Source organism: Wyeomyia smithii, chromosome 1 (assembly GCF_029784165.1).
Source record: "Wyeomyia smithii strain HCP4-BCI-WySm-NY-G18 chromosome 1, ASM2978416v1, whole genome shotgun sequence".
NCBI lineage: Eukaryota > Metazoa > Arthropoda > Insecta > Diptera > Culicidae > Wyeomyia > Wyeomyia smithii.
In genome coordinates this window covers 62,082,264-62,098,869 of record NC_073694.1, presented here as the reverse complement: position 1 = coordinate 62,098,869, position 16,606 = coordinate 62,082,264, and the positions used below count along the sequence as shown (strand labels likewise).

The following is a 16,606-nucleotide window of genomic DNA, read 5'->3' as shown; positions in this document are numbered from 1 at the left end:
GCTACTACAAATACCCCCTGAATAATAAAACAAAAAAGCATTTAACGGCAGCGACAACTGTATGTCGTATATATGAACGACTGTCGATATGTTCTAGATAACCCACTAGCACTAACATCGGCAGGTGCCAGTACCTACTATGCTCATCCAACGCCGCGTACGGTCGGTGTTGACAACAAGAGGTAAACAATGTTCAAAAATTTGAATAATAGTTTTTTAGTTATTTTAATATGAAGTATGCCTACAAAACTACATTTTCGTGAACCACAAATTAAGAGCTTTCGATTGATGTATATATCATCGTTGTCCGATTCATTTGAAGCGAAATCATTTTCAGAGATGGCTTGACTCAGTTTTCTGAAAATTTCTCAGAAATTACTCAACCACAAATTACCACAAATTGGATTTCGAAACCACAAATTAACCACTAAATATTGGTGCTAAAAGAATTAAAAAAAAAAAAACTTTGGCAAGCCATCTTGAAATGAGCATTGACCTATATTAATTTTTCGTCTGTCATTGATCTACATTAAAAAGCTTCCGCTCTTTCATTTTTCACATAGAAACTTTTTCGTATTATTTGCTAACATCAACTTCGGTAACTCAAGTGCCATTTATTATAGGCAAGTTAAGGTTGAGAATCCAAAGCGTTAGTTTTGGTAAATACAAATGAAATTACAGATTTGTAAATAATTTGAACAAACGGAGACTTTCTAATCCCAAACCAATTTTGTAGTTTCACATATCTCATGCGATTAAAATATCAGCCCGAAAAACTCCATACATTTCATGTTTTGCATAAACATCAATACGTTACCATGGTTTTGTTTACATATGGCCAATATCAGGATTATGAATCATGGAATTGCATTAATATGTGGCCAAGAATAGATCAATGAACGTTTTTGGAAGCTGTAGGTAATCTTGATATAGGAGAAAAATCACAGCAAAATGTCTACTTTTTTTATCCATGTGCTGTAGTGAGTTGTGCCTGATGCTGGTAACAAGATTTGTTATAGAAATGGGCAAATTTGAACAAAGTCTAGCTCTATGAAAAACAGCTTGCAAACTACCTAAACGTTAGGCTGTATAGTGAACTGGAGAAAGCATAGTTAGTTCCTTTATTAAAACTAAAATACGCAAATTTATTTGCTTAAGTTTGTAATAGTTTTGTTGAATAGTATCAGCAGGTTCAATAGGAGACTTTGAATTAGGAGTAATCTAAGATACTTTTTCACAATTATCAATTTCATTCTATCATGGCCAAAACTGGTGCTATGGCCAAAACCGGTGCTTCTACCCTAGTAGTCGAAAATGGATATTCTTAGGCTTGCTGCATTTCGAAACGATTGTGCGCGAAGTCAATCCCTAACAATCAATTACTATGCCAAATACTTGAATCGTAAAGATATGATGCTATCTATAAAACCATTGAAAAGTTATTCATGAGAGTATTTTTTTTTGTCACGAAAATAAATAAATTTTCTAACCGCTGGCTATGAAATTTATGAACAGACGGTTGCATTTCGACAGTTTCGATTATATAAGCTAATTCTCATACAATGTGATAATAGTATCTTGAATTATTTTATATCCAACCATATTTCGCTTCGATTGTTTAATTATACTGTTTTTATCTAGCTTAACCTTTTTACGTGATGCAGATCGAGAAAAAATAAATGTTCAAGCTGAAATTTGACATAGGGTCACAACATTGGATGACTATTAGCGATGGCGTTTTGCTAAAACAGAACAATGTTTGTGATTATTTGAACTTTTTATAAGTCTATCACAATATAGCGAATTAGGAAAGAAAATCATCAGTTTTTGTCCGCAAACTTTGAGTCTCCTCACATTCTTGTTGGACCCTGTTAAAATCATGGAAAATCATCATATCGAGAGTAAATAATAATCACAAATACAACTGCCTAAGCAAGCATAAAGGAAGGCTTCTCTAGTATCAATTGTAGAACCAAAACGTCTGTAATTAGAACCGGCGACAGAACTGAACTGAAGTGATGAGAAGCCTACAAAATCCTTTCCACGGTGTTCTAAGTTGAGGATCTTTTGATTTTCGTGAGATGATACCTTGTACCTTCTAGAAACGACTTACGACTTGTATGCAGCTTATCGGAAAAAGTTTATTCACTTAACATAGAAATCTTTTCCTAAAAAGTATCTGGTACTAATGATGTATAACTTTTGTCTGCATCCCTATCAATCTCGAGGACATCATTGTCCTACTTAATGTGAATTGATCAAATTGATGTTTTGACATAGAATAACTTCCTGAATGTTATCTAGTTATCAGACCTATAAAATTCGAGTAAATCTATCGCAAATTTTTTTATAGGATTATGAAAGAGTGACGATTTTCAGTCTGTGATTTTTATTGCGATCAGTTCGAATCGACTTTTCCGGAAACGCAACAAGAAACGACTTTTCAGAATCCGTTCCGATCAAATTTCGGAACCCATTTTTCGGATTCTAACAGGTTCGACGTCGATTAATGTAACTTTCCAACTTAGAGATGTACAACCATTGAGATACCATCAGTTAAAGCTATTGTTCATTTTAGCATTGAACTTACAAGAGCTTTTTAATAGAATGCTTCAAATTTATGTAGAGAACGTGTTTTCACTAAAGACGCAAAATGCATTGAAGGAAACATCTAATTGCGATGTCATGCTAACTCTAGAGAATAAGCTAAAAATCATTCGATGTGAAACCCCGCAGTCGTGGGTTCCTTCATTTCGGAGAAAAAGCTTAGTAAATTGCGCGGCAGTCCCAACGTACCAGATAGCAACCAACACAATCGTAGGTACTGTTAAATCGGGATTGGCAAACAACGATGCGAAGCAACATCGCAAGCAAATCAGAAAAAAAGGGGCAACAAGAAACCTCAGTTCGACAACCTGCCGCGCTAATGGGAACTGGAAACGAAACCATCAATTTCGGCTACTCCTGAGGCAGAAGCAGCTGTTTTGGTTTCACCGTCGTAGAAGAAAAATTAAAAAACAGACAAGAAACAAAATGAAGATGGTACAAAGATTGGTGCAACACTCACCTAAACAGTTGTCTCAAGTACATATAGTCCGGTCCTTCGTCGAACCGCAAACTGCGACAGTAGTTGAGATACATCGCGAACTCCGCCGGGAAGCCCTTGCAGAGCAGCTCAATCGGGGTGGACATTTTCTTCTCGGAGATCTTTTCATACTTCTGCTTCTTGTTCGTGGCTTTCAGTCCTTGCCAGGGCAGCGAGCCCCGGTTGAAGTACATCATTACGTAGCCTAGCGACTCCATGTCGTCCCGGCGACTCTGTTCGATTCCGAGGTGGGCATTAATCGAGGCGTAGCGGGCGGTTCCGGTTAGGTTCTTATCCTCTCGGTACATGATATGAACGCGCGACCGGAAGTCTCGATATTTTTTCGCCAGTCCAAAGTCGATCATGAAAAGCTTGTTACAATGCCGCCCGATGCCCATTAGGAAGTTGTCTGGCTTGATGTCCCGATGGATGAAATTTTTCATATGCAAATACTCCAGCCGACCGATCATCTGATCGACCAGCATCAGCACCGTTTTGATAGTGAAATGGCGGCTGCAAAAGTTGAACAAATCTTCCAGCGAAGGCCCCAGGAGATCCATCACCAGTACATTGTAGTTTCGCTCCTGACCGAAGTAACGGATGTGTGGAATTCCGACGCCCCCGATTAGCACCTTGTACAGCTTGTATTCGTACATCAGCTGCGGGTGCCGTGCGGTCAGACTTTCCATTTTAAGAGCCACTTCTTCGCCATTGGTTATGTTGATGCCCAGATAGATGTCGCCGAATGAGCCGGATCCGATTTTGCGGATGATCCGGTATTTGCCTGCCACGATGAACTCATTCATTTTGTTCTTCTTCTCAGTTCCCAGTTTGGCGTTTATCTTCAATGTATGTTTCCTTCAATCACCCAAGCTATCCTTTCTCGACCTGTTCGAGTTTGGAGGATCTCCACAAAAGAGCACACTGTAAACCCCCAAAAACCTTGCTAATCACTTATTTTTTTTATTATTTTCAACTCTCCTACGACCCGTTCACAGCATTCGAACACAAACTTCAGATTTTCTTCCTCCCGTGTGGCACTGTTTTCCTTACTTCATCACACCAGTACACGGGGCTTAACCGTCCGGTAATCGGGGACGGAGCAGAGAAAATCTCAAGAGGAAGAAAAATCGTATCGAGAAAAAAAAACTTCAAACGGCAGCGAGCACTTCTTCTTCACCTCCTTCCTGGTCAACACACTTGCGTTAAGCCCAATGGCAATATGCTGACGACGTTGGCGAACGGGTAGGTCGCAGCGGGTGGAAACGGGAGGAAGAATCCGAAGCGAAATCCGCAGTTCTCGCTTGCCCTTCTGATCCGGATCCGATTGCACACCCGAGTTGGACAACGTGGCCAACGTCTGCGATTGGAAGGAAGCGTTTCTGCAAGCGAATTCGTCGGGAAATTGCACTTTTCCACCACGGGGAATAGAAAATTTTCGTTCGAAAAGCACACACGCACTCACCACACTCGCGTTTTTTCTTTCTTCGTCGTGTGTTCGTAGACTGTTCAGTTCAGCAGAGCAGATTACCAGCTCAGCTTCGTCGATCCCGTCGTTTCTTTTTTCTTTAGTAATGATGGCCTCCGAGCTTTGAAGGCGATCTGTTCGGGTGGCTCTCTCACTCGTTTGCTGAGATGATTGGGTCAACTGCCAAAGCTACGTGACGGTGTGGAAAAATTATAACTTGCTTGGGTGTTAGCTGGCGACGTCACGAAATTGCGTGTACATATTGGCAATCTGAAAAGTCTGTGCAAGTATTAGAGAGCGAAGACTAGATTACCTATCACTGTTTGTACCGTCATTGAGCCATGATGGCTGCCATGCAAAATGATCAAGAAAATACTGCATATCAAATAACCATCAAGCCAAATGAGTACGAATTGTGTTCTCACGAGAGTAAATTGCTGAATTCGTTTGAGTGAGTTAGGCCAACACGAATAGGGTCAACCAAGTTAGAACGAGGGACACAAAGTTGACAATACGGTTGTTTGATGCAGAGATGCCAGATATACAGACAAATCTGTATTATACAGACTTTCTGTGTTGCGATACAGACACGCATAAGCCTACAGATTTTATACAGACATTTAGTATAATACAGATATTACACAGATATCTGATATTCTACATAATGGTTTTACCAGTATACACAAAAAAAACGAACACAAAAACCAAAAGTCACTGTAGCCGTTGCTGGAAAAAGTGAACTAGGAACTGAACACTTTGCTGAACATATTAATCTTGCGTTTTTGAGAGTGAAATCATGACAACGGGAATCGAGTCAGGCTATCGGGGTTTTTATCGGCCCCGTGGGCACTAATCTGCCTGTTTCGCCCCCAGTAACAAACAGCTGATTGTCTCGATCGATTGCCATGCAGGTTATATTGGTGAAAAGACCGCTTGTTCTATTCGGAGCAATATCCAACGTTGAAGAATTGCTTAAAATGTCCCAAACCTTGAAGGTACTATTTTTATAACCGCGAGACTTCTGCCATCATGTATCAGTTTAGCTACATTACGACGAACGACGATTTTTATCACGGGAAAGACTCTTACTTCTATGTGTTACTTAGATTTAAAAGATAAATTAGTTATCGATTAATCGACCAACTATGATAGACTCGAAAAAGAACAATCAAAACAAGCAATAAAACAAAACAATCTGACAGGTCGACAAATAATTAGGTATCAATGTATCGGTAACTTTTTTTCGCAGCGGTATACAGACTTATACAGACATTTTTATGGATTATACAGACTTGCCAAAAAAAGTCGGGCATCTCTGGTTTGATGCGATATCATGGGCGAATGATGAAATAATAAAAATATGATTTGGTTGAAAAAATTCTATCTATTTCGTATATTTTCAGTTGTTTAAATGGTTCTATATTCATACTTCTAGCAGAGTTACATACAGGCGGCATCTTATTTCGGCAATTAATTTCTATTGCGCAGCCAAGAGATGGTGAACTCAGAGATAATTGAAATTTAAACTTCACTGATGTAACGGACGAAAATGTTGCATCAGTACTTTTGTTAAGCCTGTAGTACACTCTTTGACCGAGCGTCAAATATTTGTCACTTTTTGACAGATAAAAATTTGGTCAAAGATAATTATTTGTCACTCTCCAATTTTAACATGGGGCAAACACGGGCAAACAACAACCATGATGTCAAATAAATTTGACCATTATGTCAGAAGGTCAAATATTTGCAATTAGACAAAGAGTGTACTACAGGCTTTAAAGGTTAAGGTAAGTAAACGAAAAAAGTTTTATTTTCCTAATATTGAGATAAATTGATTGCGCAATTTTCAATTTGGCTGCAGTTAAAGGAAGTTTTTCAGTCTATAGTTTTCACAAAATGTAAGCTCTCTACGAACTTACGAACGTTTTTTGTTATTAGCCTGTTTTAACAATGTGTTTTGTTGTTGTATCTACCACTAAAAATTATTTTACCATGAAAAACATTGTCAGTGACTTCTAAATCTATGGGAAAAGTGCCTGAAAAAATGCTGTTAAGATACATAACAACCCCCCTTTTGTATGGTAAAAATAAAAAAAAAAACAATGTATTTTATTGTTCTGGACAATGATATTTAATGCAAAAACGATGTATTTACAATGAAAAACACAGTTAAATTATGATAAAACTATGTACAATTGCAGCAACTTTTAAGGTTTTTTTGATGTTATTTTTTTCGGTTGTACACTCGGAAATTTTAAAGGAATTTATTGTAAAATTGTTTTGCGGGCGTTGAAAAATATATTGTTTAGCTATGTTTCAACATAACAAAATATCAAGATAAATGAATAGAAAATCCATGTATTCGATATTGTTTCAAAATTATGGAAGGAATGAATTTTCCATTCATCATACCTAATATATTTCATCACCAAAATTCTACTTCAAATCATTCGCAAAAATAAAACGAAGCTTTTTATCAGCTACAAGAACGTGTCGTTGCTTCGATAATATCATGGACTAAAGCACTTTATACGCTGTTAGAGTGATAGCTTACAGGAGAATATGATAGGGTCGATAGAAGGCAGTAGGTAACTAAGTCTAAAGGAGAAGATTAAAGGCACAATAACACGGAGCAGGTTACTTCTCAATAAGTAGCACTGCAAAAGGTAAAAAACAAATTGTGCGAACAGTAAAAACGTCCGGACAATGCCAGTAAACCACTAATTAGCGACGCTGAAATGCAGTTAGCGATTTCGCTAATTTCTGAGCTGGTTAGCGAAACTGTTAGCGTCACTAAAATTTTGGCCTTCGAAACGCTAATCGCTAATTCGCTAAATTTTGTAGAGAAGTGACAATAGAAATATTTAGAAAAACTGTGAATTTCTGATGGCTTACGTAAATTGCTTCGGAAGATGAACATACTTTACTGCGAAAGTTACTTTTGTCAGTTTTTTTACCCTAGAATGGAGTCCCAGTTATCGTACAAGCCACAGGAGCATTTTGAAGAACAAGCACAAGGTCTAGATTGAATTTTCGGCACACCAAGAACTTTGGTAAATTGCAATGCGCTTGAAATTATGACAACTTTGGTTCTACTTTTTGGATTCAGATAATAATTGAATTTTTATGAAAACATTTCTAAGAGTGTCTTTTTTCAATGCAAGCTAAATAACTTTTGTTATTCTTGTTTTTACAAAATCAAATATGAATACCGTTTCGTGAACCTCTTACTGTAAATAGCTTTAAAAAGTAATTGTTTTCGTTTGTTTAACCAAAACAGATCAAAGTGGTCTAAATCTGACAAAACACGAGCAATAAATATAGCGATATGACTATTTACCTATTAAAAAGTTAGCGATTAGCGATTAGCGAAAGTTCCGCTAATGTGGGTTTAGCGTTTAGCGTTTAGCGATTATCGAGCTAAATTTTCCGGCTAGCGACTTAGCGATTAGCGTCGCTAAATTTTCGGTTAGCGGTGCCCACCACTGGTTATAATGTTTTTATATAAAATAATAGCATCAAACAGATCTTACCAAATACGCGATCCGATTTCTGAAAATATAACATGAAAATTCGTCTGCGCAAACATAAGAAGATACGAATCTGCGGAATCTCTAAAAAAATCTCTAAAAAAACAAATATGTGCAAATTAATAAAAATCTGTGCATGAAATCTAAGAAGACAAACCTGCACATCTGGTACCCCTGTCCCAATGTTTCACTGTGTTTCTTGTCTGCCTTCGCATACAGGCCAGATTTACGGGTTTTTCGTAGATTTACGGATTCGTTTCACTTTTACGGATGTAGGGATCTGTAGACAAACCGACTGGCCAAAGTAACCCCACAGACAGACGTCCAAGCAAGAACAAAATTGATCAAAAATTCCGTGTAAATTTACAAAGAAAATTGCGTTATAAACCACTTGTATACTAGCGCCGCCTGGTGACCTTATCGCTACAATACATTTTTTTCGCTGGTGTATGAGGCTGGCGTCACTGGTAGCGCTATCTGGTTACGAACTGCTACTACAAAAATCATTACACAAGTTTGGCACTCAGCTTGGACGTCTGTCTGTGGCAAGGCGGCATCCATAAATTAAGTAACGCTCATAGGGAGGACGGGGGTATCCTTGAGCGTCACGATTTGTTGCACAGGGGAGGGGGAGGTGAATTAAATGTTACGTAACGAACAATCTCTGGAGATTCTCCAAAAACGAGCATTTTTATCAAGGAAATCCTTCTGCAGCGTTACGTAATTTTTATGGGGGGTAGGTGCTAGCGTTACGTTTCATTACATATGGGGGTGGGGGTCCAAAAATCGTTTTTTTTTTTGCGTTACGTAATTTATGGATGTCGTCTAACCCATTACGTTCATTGTAGTTGAAAAGAAATCTTTCATTAAAAAGAGTGGAGAAGGAAAAAATCAAAATGGAGAGTTTGAAAAATGATGAGAGGCTTGCGTGTGAAATCGTGGAATAAAATGTGAATTTGACAGTATTTTGTTTATTTGAATGGCCCAAACCTCTAAAAATGAAAATTGATTCGGAACCAAACAAGCCTGCTTGGGAAGAAAACGGGATAAATTGGTTCAAAAAACGGAACAAATGAAAAGATTGATTTTGAAAAATTTCTTGAAAATTACAAAATTCTGTAAAATATTTGGTGTGTGATGAAATTTTGCATAACGAGCAATTCAACAAAAAAAAGGACAATCATTGCAATCGACCAATTTTGATTAAGCTGAAACTTAGCGTGGATGCATATGGTGGTCCCCGTGGCTCTGTGGTTAGCGATGTCAGTCGGCTAGCTTTCCCACACGGCTGCGATATCGGGTTCGATTCCCGATCAGGTCAAAGATCTCGAGCTGGAAATTTTTTCGACTCAGCACTTGGGCACGGTGTATCGTTGTACTTAACCTACACATGCAAAATGTGCCGAAAAACAATATCGATAACGAATTCTCTCAACTAATCTAGTTGATCGAGACCGCTATTCGCCCCAAGGCTAGGCTTGCGAAATTTTTTTTTTTTAGCGTGGATGCCATTATGTGTTATTGTTTTTTTTTTTTAAAGAAAGTTACGAAAAAACCTGATTTATCTGATTTTATGAATATTTCTACGTCTTGACCAAGGTTGTTAATTTATAACCTATCGTAAATGCAGGGTTGTTACAGAAACCTTAATTTTGAATCCGCAAAATCCGCGCCACGGGTTTTTGGACCCGCGCCGTGAAAACTAAATCCGCGCCGAAAAAAAAGTAATAAAAACTTATGATTCAACATGGTAAAATTAATACCATCTTTAAAATGCCATGCTGATATGTATAACTTATTTGTATTTAGCTTCAAACGCAGGACAGTTGACTTACTGCGGCCATGTTTAGGAATGATGCTGACCAAAAATGTTGTTTGGAAATACAAATGTAAAATGCCCGTAGCAATGATTTTTTCTCTCGCGATTTTCTCTCGTTGAAAAGAGTATGATTATGACGAGTAAAATTCCTGTGAGACATAAGTTAGACCTAAAAAGTGAGAATTGATTGACGAGATTTGGAAAGTGATGGATAACCATTTAAACCCGTATATTGTCGGAAAATTCAATAAGTGCCTAATAATCTTCGTGAGCTGCAAACGATAGCAAGTTTTACTAAAATTTACAAAAAATCTTGTTGAAAATAATTCAAAAGGACGAGATAAGTTTTAGCTAGAAAAAAGCCCAGCCAACAATTTGGTCCGTATATTTCAGTTGTTGTTGAGATATAAGCACCCTTGTACAATCTGATAAAGTTGTATATAACGTTCTATATGAGCTTATAAGTACCAAAGTGGAGGCAATATAAGTACCAAAATGGTTCGCGTAGTTAAAGATATACAACTTTTTATTCCATTTTTTACAATTTTATAACAATAACCTTTTGCATAAAATCTGAGGTATGAACAGCTCTGTTTGCTACTTAGTACAATTTTCTACTGCCATAATTCAAGCATACATACAATTCCGTTTCACTCGTATTATGATTCTACCACGATGCTCTACGAACTTAAACGCAGCAGTGTGTAACCTGAACTGCGAACAAATTTTGCATTATATACAACCAAAATTTTTCAAATAAAAAAAAACATAAAATTGAGTAGCAACAATTTTAATTATTTTTTTTTAATGATAACTACGCGTACCATTATAAATTTAGTACGTTGTTTGGTATGTATTAATTATTGAGGTTGGATGCGGCATTTTTCTTTATTATATTTTACAAGGCTGTGTTCAGCCTCGAACCCCCAACGTTCTGGATCACTGCTCTTATTCCCTATCCTCAGAGTCATTTTACGATGCTATATGTCAACGAGTTTTATCTAGTACTGTAGAACACCTCAAATCGTATGAACCTGCAAATCGTATATAATGTCACTTATTGTCTTCAATGTTGACCCAAATCAATTTATAGACTCTGATGTCAATGTGTAACTCATTATTGCCTCATATACGAAGGAATAATAACATGCGATCTGCAACGACCTTCTTTTTAACTGTTAGGCGATTCAAGCAATTGCAATCAACAAACGTTAAAAATCTTTCAAGGCATTCCCCATGTTTATGTGAAACCCAACTGTATGTGCCATTTTTTTGGGTGATTTTTCTTTTAGTCAAAACTGCGTTCATGATTTATACCCAATTATTCAAATCTTTCAGGAACTAGATTTTGAAAAACAGAGTTGCTGAAAGGGACATTTTAATTTAAATTAAATTTGACATAAAAATGGTATCATTCTATACTATTCAACGATCTCGTGTTTCATGATAGACGATTTTAACTGTCACAAAAAAGTAAATTGTATAAAATTCATTATGCAATCCTCTTACAACTGTTATAGGAGTTTTCAAGGAATATGTATATCAACGTGAATCACATAAATTAGAAATCCTTCAATTTTGAACTGCAATTAAGTTTAGCACTGTGGACAACTCTACTGCGATGAAACCTGATTTTTTGTGTGCATTTATACGAGGAACAATATGTAGTCATATATCACGGACTGTACGACCCATATATGATGAAAGATAACTTGAACTGGTTATAAAATGAACTTTATACAATTTCGATTGAAACTGGATGTTTATACGATTTTGTATTGCCATTTTTATACGATTTCTGGTTATCTGGGAGGTTATTAAAACGATTAAATACATGTAACTCACGTATAGCGCCAAACTCGAAAAAGTAGAAACAATCGAAAAAGTAGAAAAATCCCTCAACTCGAATTCAGGTCTAACATTTAAACATAAGTTGAATATCATTAAAAATGTTTTCGGAAAGTCTGAACAACATCCTCTGTAGAAACATGGAATAGTCTCAAGTGAACGTTTTTTAATGCAGGATGACCACTCAAAATCAATTTTCGATTTCCCGCTTATTTCCGGTTTTTCTGATGATAGGTTTTAAATTTTTTCGGTGCTTTATTTTTAAAAAATATGTGAGAAACATCAATTTTACATGTTTATATATATCCTTGCGAGAATAGTGTTATTAAAACTATGAAAAATATTTCTCCTTCAAAAATATTTCTTCCTTTAACTGTTTATCGACTATAGCGAGTACCTTCATGGAAACCTGCACAATTTGCGCCCTTTTTATTTCAAAATCGTTGACAATCTTCCTTCTGCTTTTACTCTCTGTAAACCTGCTCTTGAATGCCAATGAAATGTATGGGAAAAAAATTAAACACCGATCGTTTTAAATTAAAGCTTAGAAGTTTTGTCTTCTCATGCAAAATTTGTTCTCAAGCGAACATCGATCGGGAAGAAATGCCTCAAAGTGACCAATGAAAAAATTCACATGGAACTGTTAAAATTATTTTTTTATGGTAAATGTGTTGGAAATTCATAAAACGTTGAGATCTGTCATCTCGAAACATTTTTTTTAAGTTTCGATCTTGGGACCAATTAAATGTTTGAGAAATTCTCTAAAATCCGCTAAATAAATTCAACCGACACTCTGAATAAGCAATTTGAAAAGAATATTATTTGAAACAATCGGTGTAAAACGCGGATTTTCCTGGAAATCCGAATGATAAACCACGGAAATCCCGAAATTCGCATTAAAATACTACAAGGTATACAGCCCTAGGGTTGTATGAAATGGTGACGTGGGACTAAACACTGTAATTAGGGGATTTTTTTGTTACAAAATACACAGAGTCTGCGGACAGAATCAATGTGCTTGCTCAGCGACTGTACGTATTTTCACTTTCAGCCTCCCCTGGAAATCATTTTTTGATATATATTCAACAACACTCGAAAGAATATCGTTTATATCTGACGTTATTATGCCAGTAGTATTTTTTGTGCAAACAACATGTATTTGACAAGGCACAAGTATATCGTGCTTGTTGAAGAAGCACCAAGAATTTCTCATAATGCGTCAAAGTCAGAATTAACTCTATATCCTCAAAAACCAAATCCAATAATACTTACGTTATCATAATGAATGGGTTTGTCTTATTTAACTCTAATTAAATCAAATCTATAACATGGATCATACTTTCAAAATAATATGGGAGCCCTTAGAAAGGTTCATTAATTGGCAAACATAAGAAGATATTTTAAACAAAATTATTAACAAGTTCCAGCAAAAAATCGTAGCAATACACAATTACATTTTTATTTTTTGCTAGACAATTTTTTTCATTTGTCTACAACTACATTCGCTGTATTACGAAGACAGGTAATATACGATTATTATGGTAAAGCATAGAATAACAATATATCATCTAACAATTTTGAAATGTAAAAAGAGATTTTGTATGAATCCTAGTAAATAAACAAAAAAATCACAAGCATTCGCAGGCTATCACTCTTCTATAAATGTATCTATTTTGGAATTCACTCTTTCGATACTATCCGGTCACGATTATTTAGTGAATATCCAAGATAAAATTAAATAAATATCCGTTGCAAAAATCTACAATTCTTGTGGAGTAATTTGTGGTAATCATATTTATGAGATAAACTTTCAATCACCATCAACAGCAGCATTGCAGTTTTTCCTCAATTGCACACGAATAGAAATGTACGAAAAAAAGTGTACCACTGCAATACGAATAGTACCGCTGCAGTACGAATAGAAGTGTACCGCTGAAATGTACGAATAGAAGAGTACCACTGCAATCATAGACGACGAGAGACCTGCGGTTCTTTACTCCACTGGTACTGTTGCTTTTACCAGCATGTTTTCCTTCAAGACATTGTAACTGTAACACTCTCCTAAGAGAGACCACCCGCCGAGATGTGATTGCCCAGCCTGAGACCTTCCAAGGGGAGGTTCTTTTTTATCCCGTTACGGGAAGGGAAGCTGTCCGCTGACCTCAAATGCCCTGCTCTACTCCGCTAAATGCGTCAGATACTTTGCCTACGCTCCCACCTGGTACCTTTATCCGCGGTACTCGACCTCGCAAAAACAGAACGGCAGAGGGTTAATTTTCATCACTGGCCCAATCCAGTCTCGCAGAACTAAAATTGACCAGGGTGGATTCGGGAGCTTTCCGGGCTGGTTTCGGAGCCAGCCGTCCCAGTAAAATAATACCAAAAAAAAAAAAACAGCGAAACTACACGAAACCCCGAGTGAAACCAGTGAAAAACCTTAACTCATCTACTAGGACAGTCTATCACTTTTCATAAAAACTGCCGTTTTCTGCCGTATAACTACTGCGGTTTATTCCAGTGAGATTTGCTACCTTCTATCCCGTTTCAGCATTTTCTTACAATGGTTTTGGTTTACAATTTCGCTTCACTAGGCCTAGTCATTTCTTATCCTAACTCATTCCTTTCCCGATTTATTCCCTATCTTCTACAGTGTGCAATTCTGCTGTCGTCAAAGGGCAAGTGTGCGGCGGGGGCAAATCTTCTCTAGATTCGGCTTAGGGTCACGGCCCTAGTTTAGTCGCATGCGCATGGACAAAAATTAGATGGGAGTACTCACTCTTTACCGGGTTTCATGAGGGTGGGTCGGCTTACAATGGCGTAGCCGCCATACCTGGTTACTGCTGCTGCGTCGTTCTGCTTCGTACCACGCGGGTCCCTTCACCGATGTCCTATCGGCACGCTACCAGTGCTACGTTGGGTCGAAATCGGGTGTCTCCACTCTATCCGTCTAGCCTATTGTTCTCCTCGAACGTCTGCTGCTGCCTGGCAGCGCACAGCGTGCGCCTCGATCAGTGAATCATCAAGGGTGATGGTGCCGATTACTGGTCTTTCGGCCTGTTCCGTACAGGCATAAACGTTTGACGATGCTCGTGTTCGGAATCGTGTTGTGCAGGAAAGCCGCGGGGGTATCCGTGATGTCGCAATCGATGAGCGGTGGCAATTCTAATGGAAGAAAAAGGTGGCCAGCACGTGTCGTTTCATTATCTACCGCCTTTGGGCAAGATTCCGCTTCTTACCTTTATGCACACTTTGCACACTACAATTTTTTACGCACATCCACTCTGAATGGAACCTGCCTTTATCTATCTACGGGTCTATCTGGGAAAAGGAACTGTCCTTAGTAAATTAAATAAAGAGTTTCACTGGTTTTTTTAAACCACCTGTCTCAAACTTCGCGCGGATCTGTACTGTGCAGATCGCTCCTGCCTCTTTCACTAATCAACTTAGAGTGAACTATCAAGCATTGGGATTCCTCAGATCAACCGTCCACGGTAACTTCGTTACCGGAACCTGTCTCGCGAGGATCATTGCCCACGCTAAAAGCCCGAAGGTTGCAGTTTCGGCAAAGTTATCTTCTTCTAGCGTGCATCTTCCACCCAGCATCCAGTATCCCATCCCCGAGGATAGAGAGAAAAAGGAAACTCTCCCAGTGACGCAATAGGTCAATAGACTTATTCGGCTGGGTCAATCCACTCTTCGACCGCCAGCGATGCATGCAAAGCAACGTAAGCGAACGTAAGAGGACTCGTGGCTGAGTAAATATTATGCCAATTACTACTTTTTTGGCGCCTGTTGCGGTAATGTGAACCGCAGCTTATTTAGAAAAAAAAATTAATTCTAGCATGCATTATGTGTAATGCAGAATAAATGAAATAAAAAACAAATCAATTCTGATTCAATCTTACAATATCGTTATTTAATATTACGATAGTGCTGCTAAATCTTAAAAAACATTACTTCCAAGGTACTCGTTACATCATTCCCTACTAAAAATTACGAAAATTTGATTGGCTTTGAAAGGGACCTAACAATAACCAATCAAATTTTCGTAGGCAACAGTCGTATTTTAAAAAATTGTGTTATAAATTCGGGGTCATATACGGTCATCGCCAAGCTAAATTGGCTCAGTATCTATTTCCGGTACTATATTCTTATTAATATAGGCCATCACTGACTATCAACGACCACAGTCTCCAGTCTCCAGCAAAAAATTTAAAAACAAATTTCCAAAAAAATACGACTGCAAACCTAACGTATGCACTACATGGTTTGATAAACAAAACCCATTTTCAAAGAAGTTTTCAACTAGTCAGTTGACGGTGACTGAACAACTCCATTCATGCTTTCCACTCATTCTTCTTAATCATACCTCGTACGGTTAACACGTGTGAGACTTGAGATTCAACTCGCCGCCGTAGACCGGCACGAGTAACTTCAAAAAAAAAAAAATATTACTTGACTTGGTATTATCCTCTACCTCGACAAGTCGAGTAGCGAAGATAATACCACGAAATGATCGCCTGAGCGAAAACAGACTAGTAGGTCCAGCTTATCACCCTCCCCCGACACCTAGCGAGATTACAAGGTGACGCTTTCCCCACCAAAAAGTACTGTTCCTGTTCGCAATTTGCTACCGCAGAACACAATGTCTACACTTGACGCTAAATGGGAATTCGGAACGAAAATCTTGTTTCTACGAAGAATTTTTATGAATCAGCATTCCACAAATCTGATCACCAAATTGTCGTAGTTAACAGGAACAAACCGTGAGTATACAAACTCATTCACATTCCTTTTTTGCGCATGTCAGAATCCATCTCCTGACATGCTCTCAGCCAGTCTACCACGTCTATTAT

General features: G+C 37.7%; 1 protein-coding gene across 1 annotated transcript in view; it reads right to left on the bottom strand.

The window, feature by feature from the left end:
- The window catches only part of LOC129718559 (casein kinase I-like), a 63,842-nt gene extending 59,140 nt beyond the window's left edge, over positions 1-4,702 (bottom strand). Inside the window, exon 1 of the mRNA XM_055669440.1 lies at positions 3,068-4,702. Coding sequence (XP_055525415.1) covers positions 3,068-3,891 — 824 coding nt within the window. The 5' untranslated portion in view covers positions 3,892-4,702. The remainder of the gene's footprint in view (positions 1-3,067) is intronic.
- Positions 4,703-16,606: the final 11,904 nt, after the last annotated feature.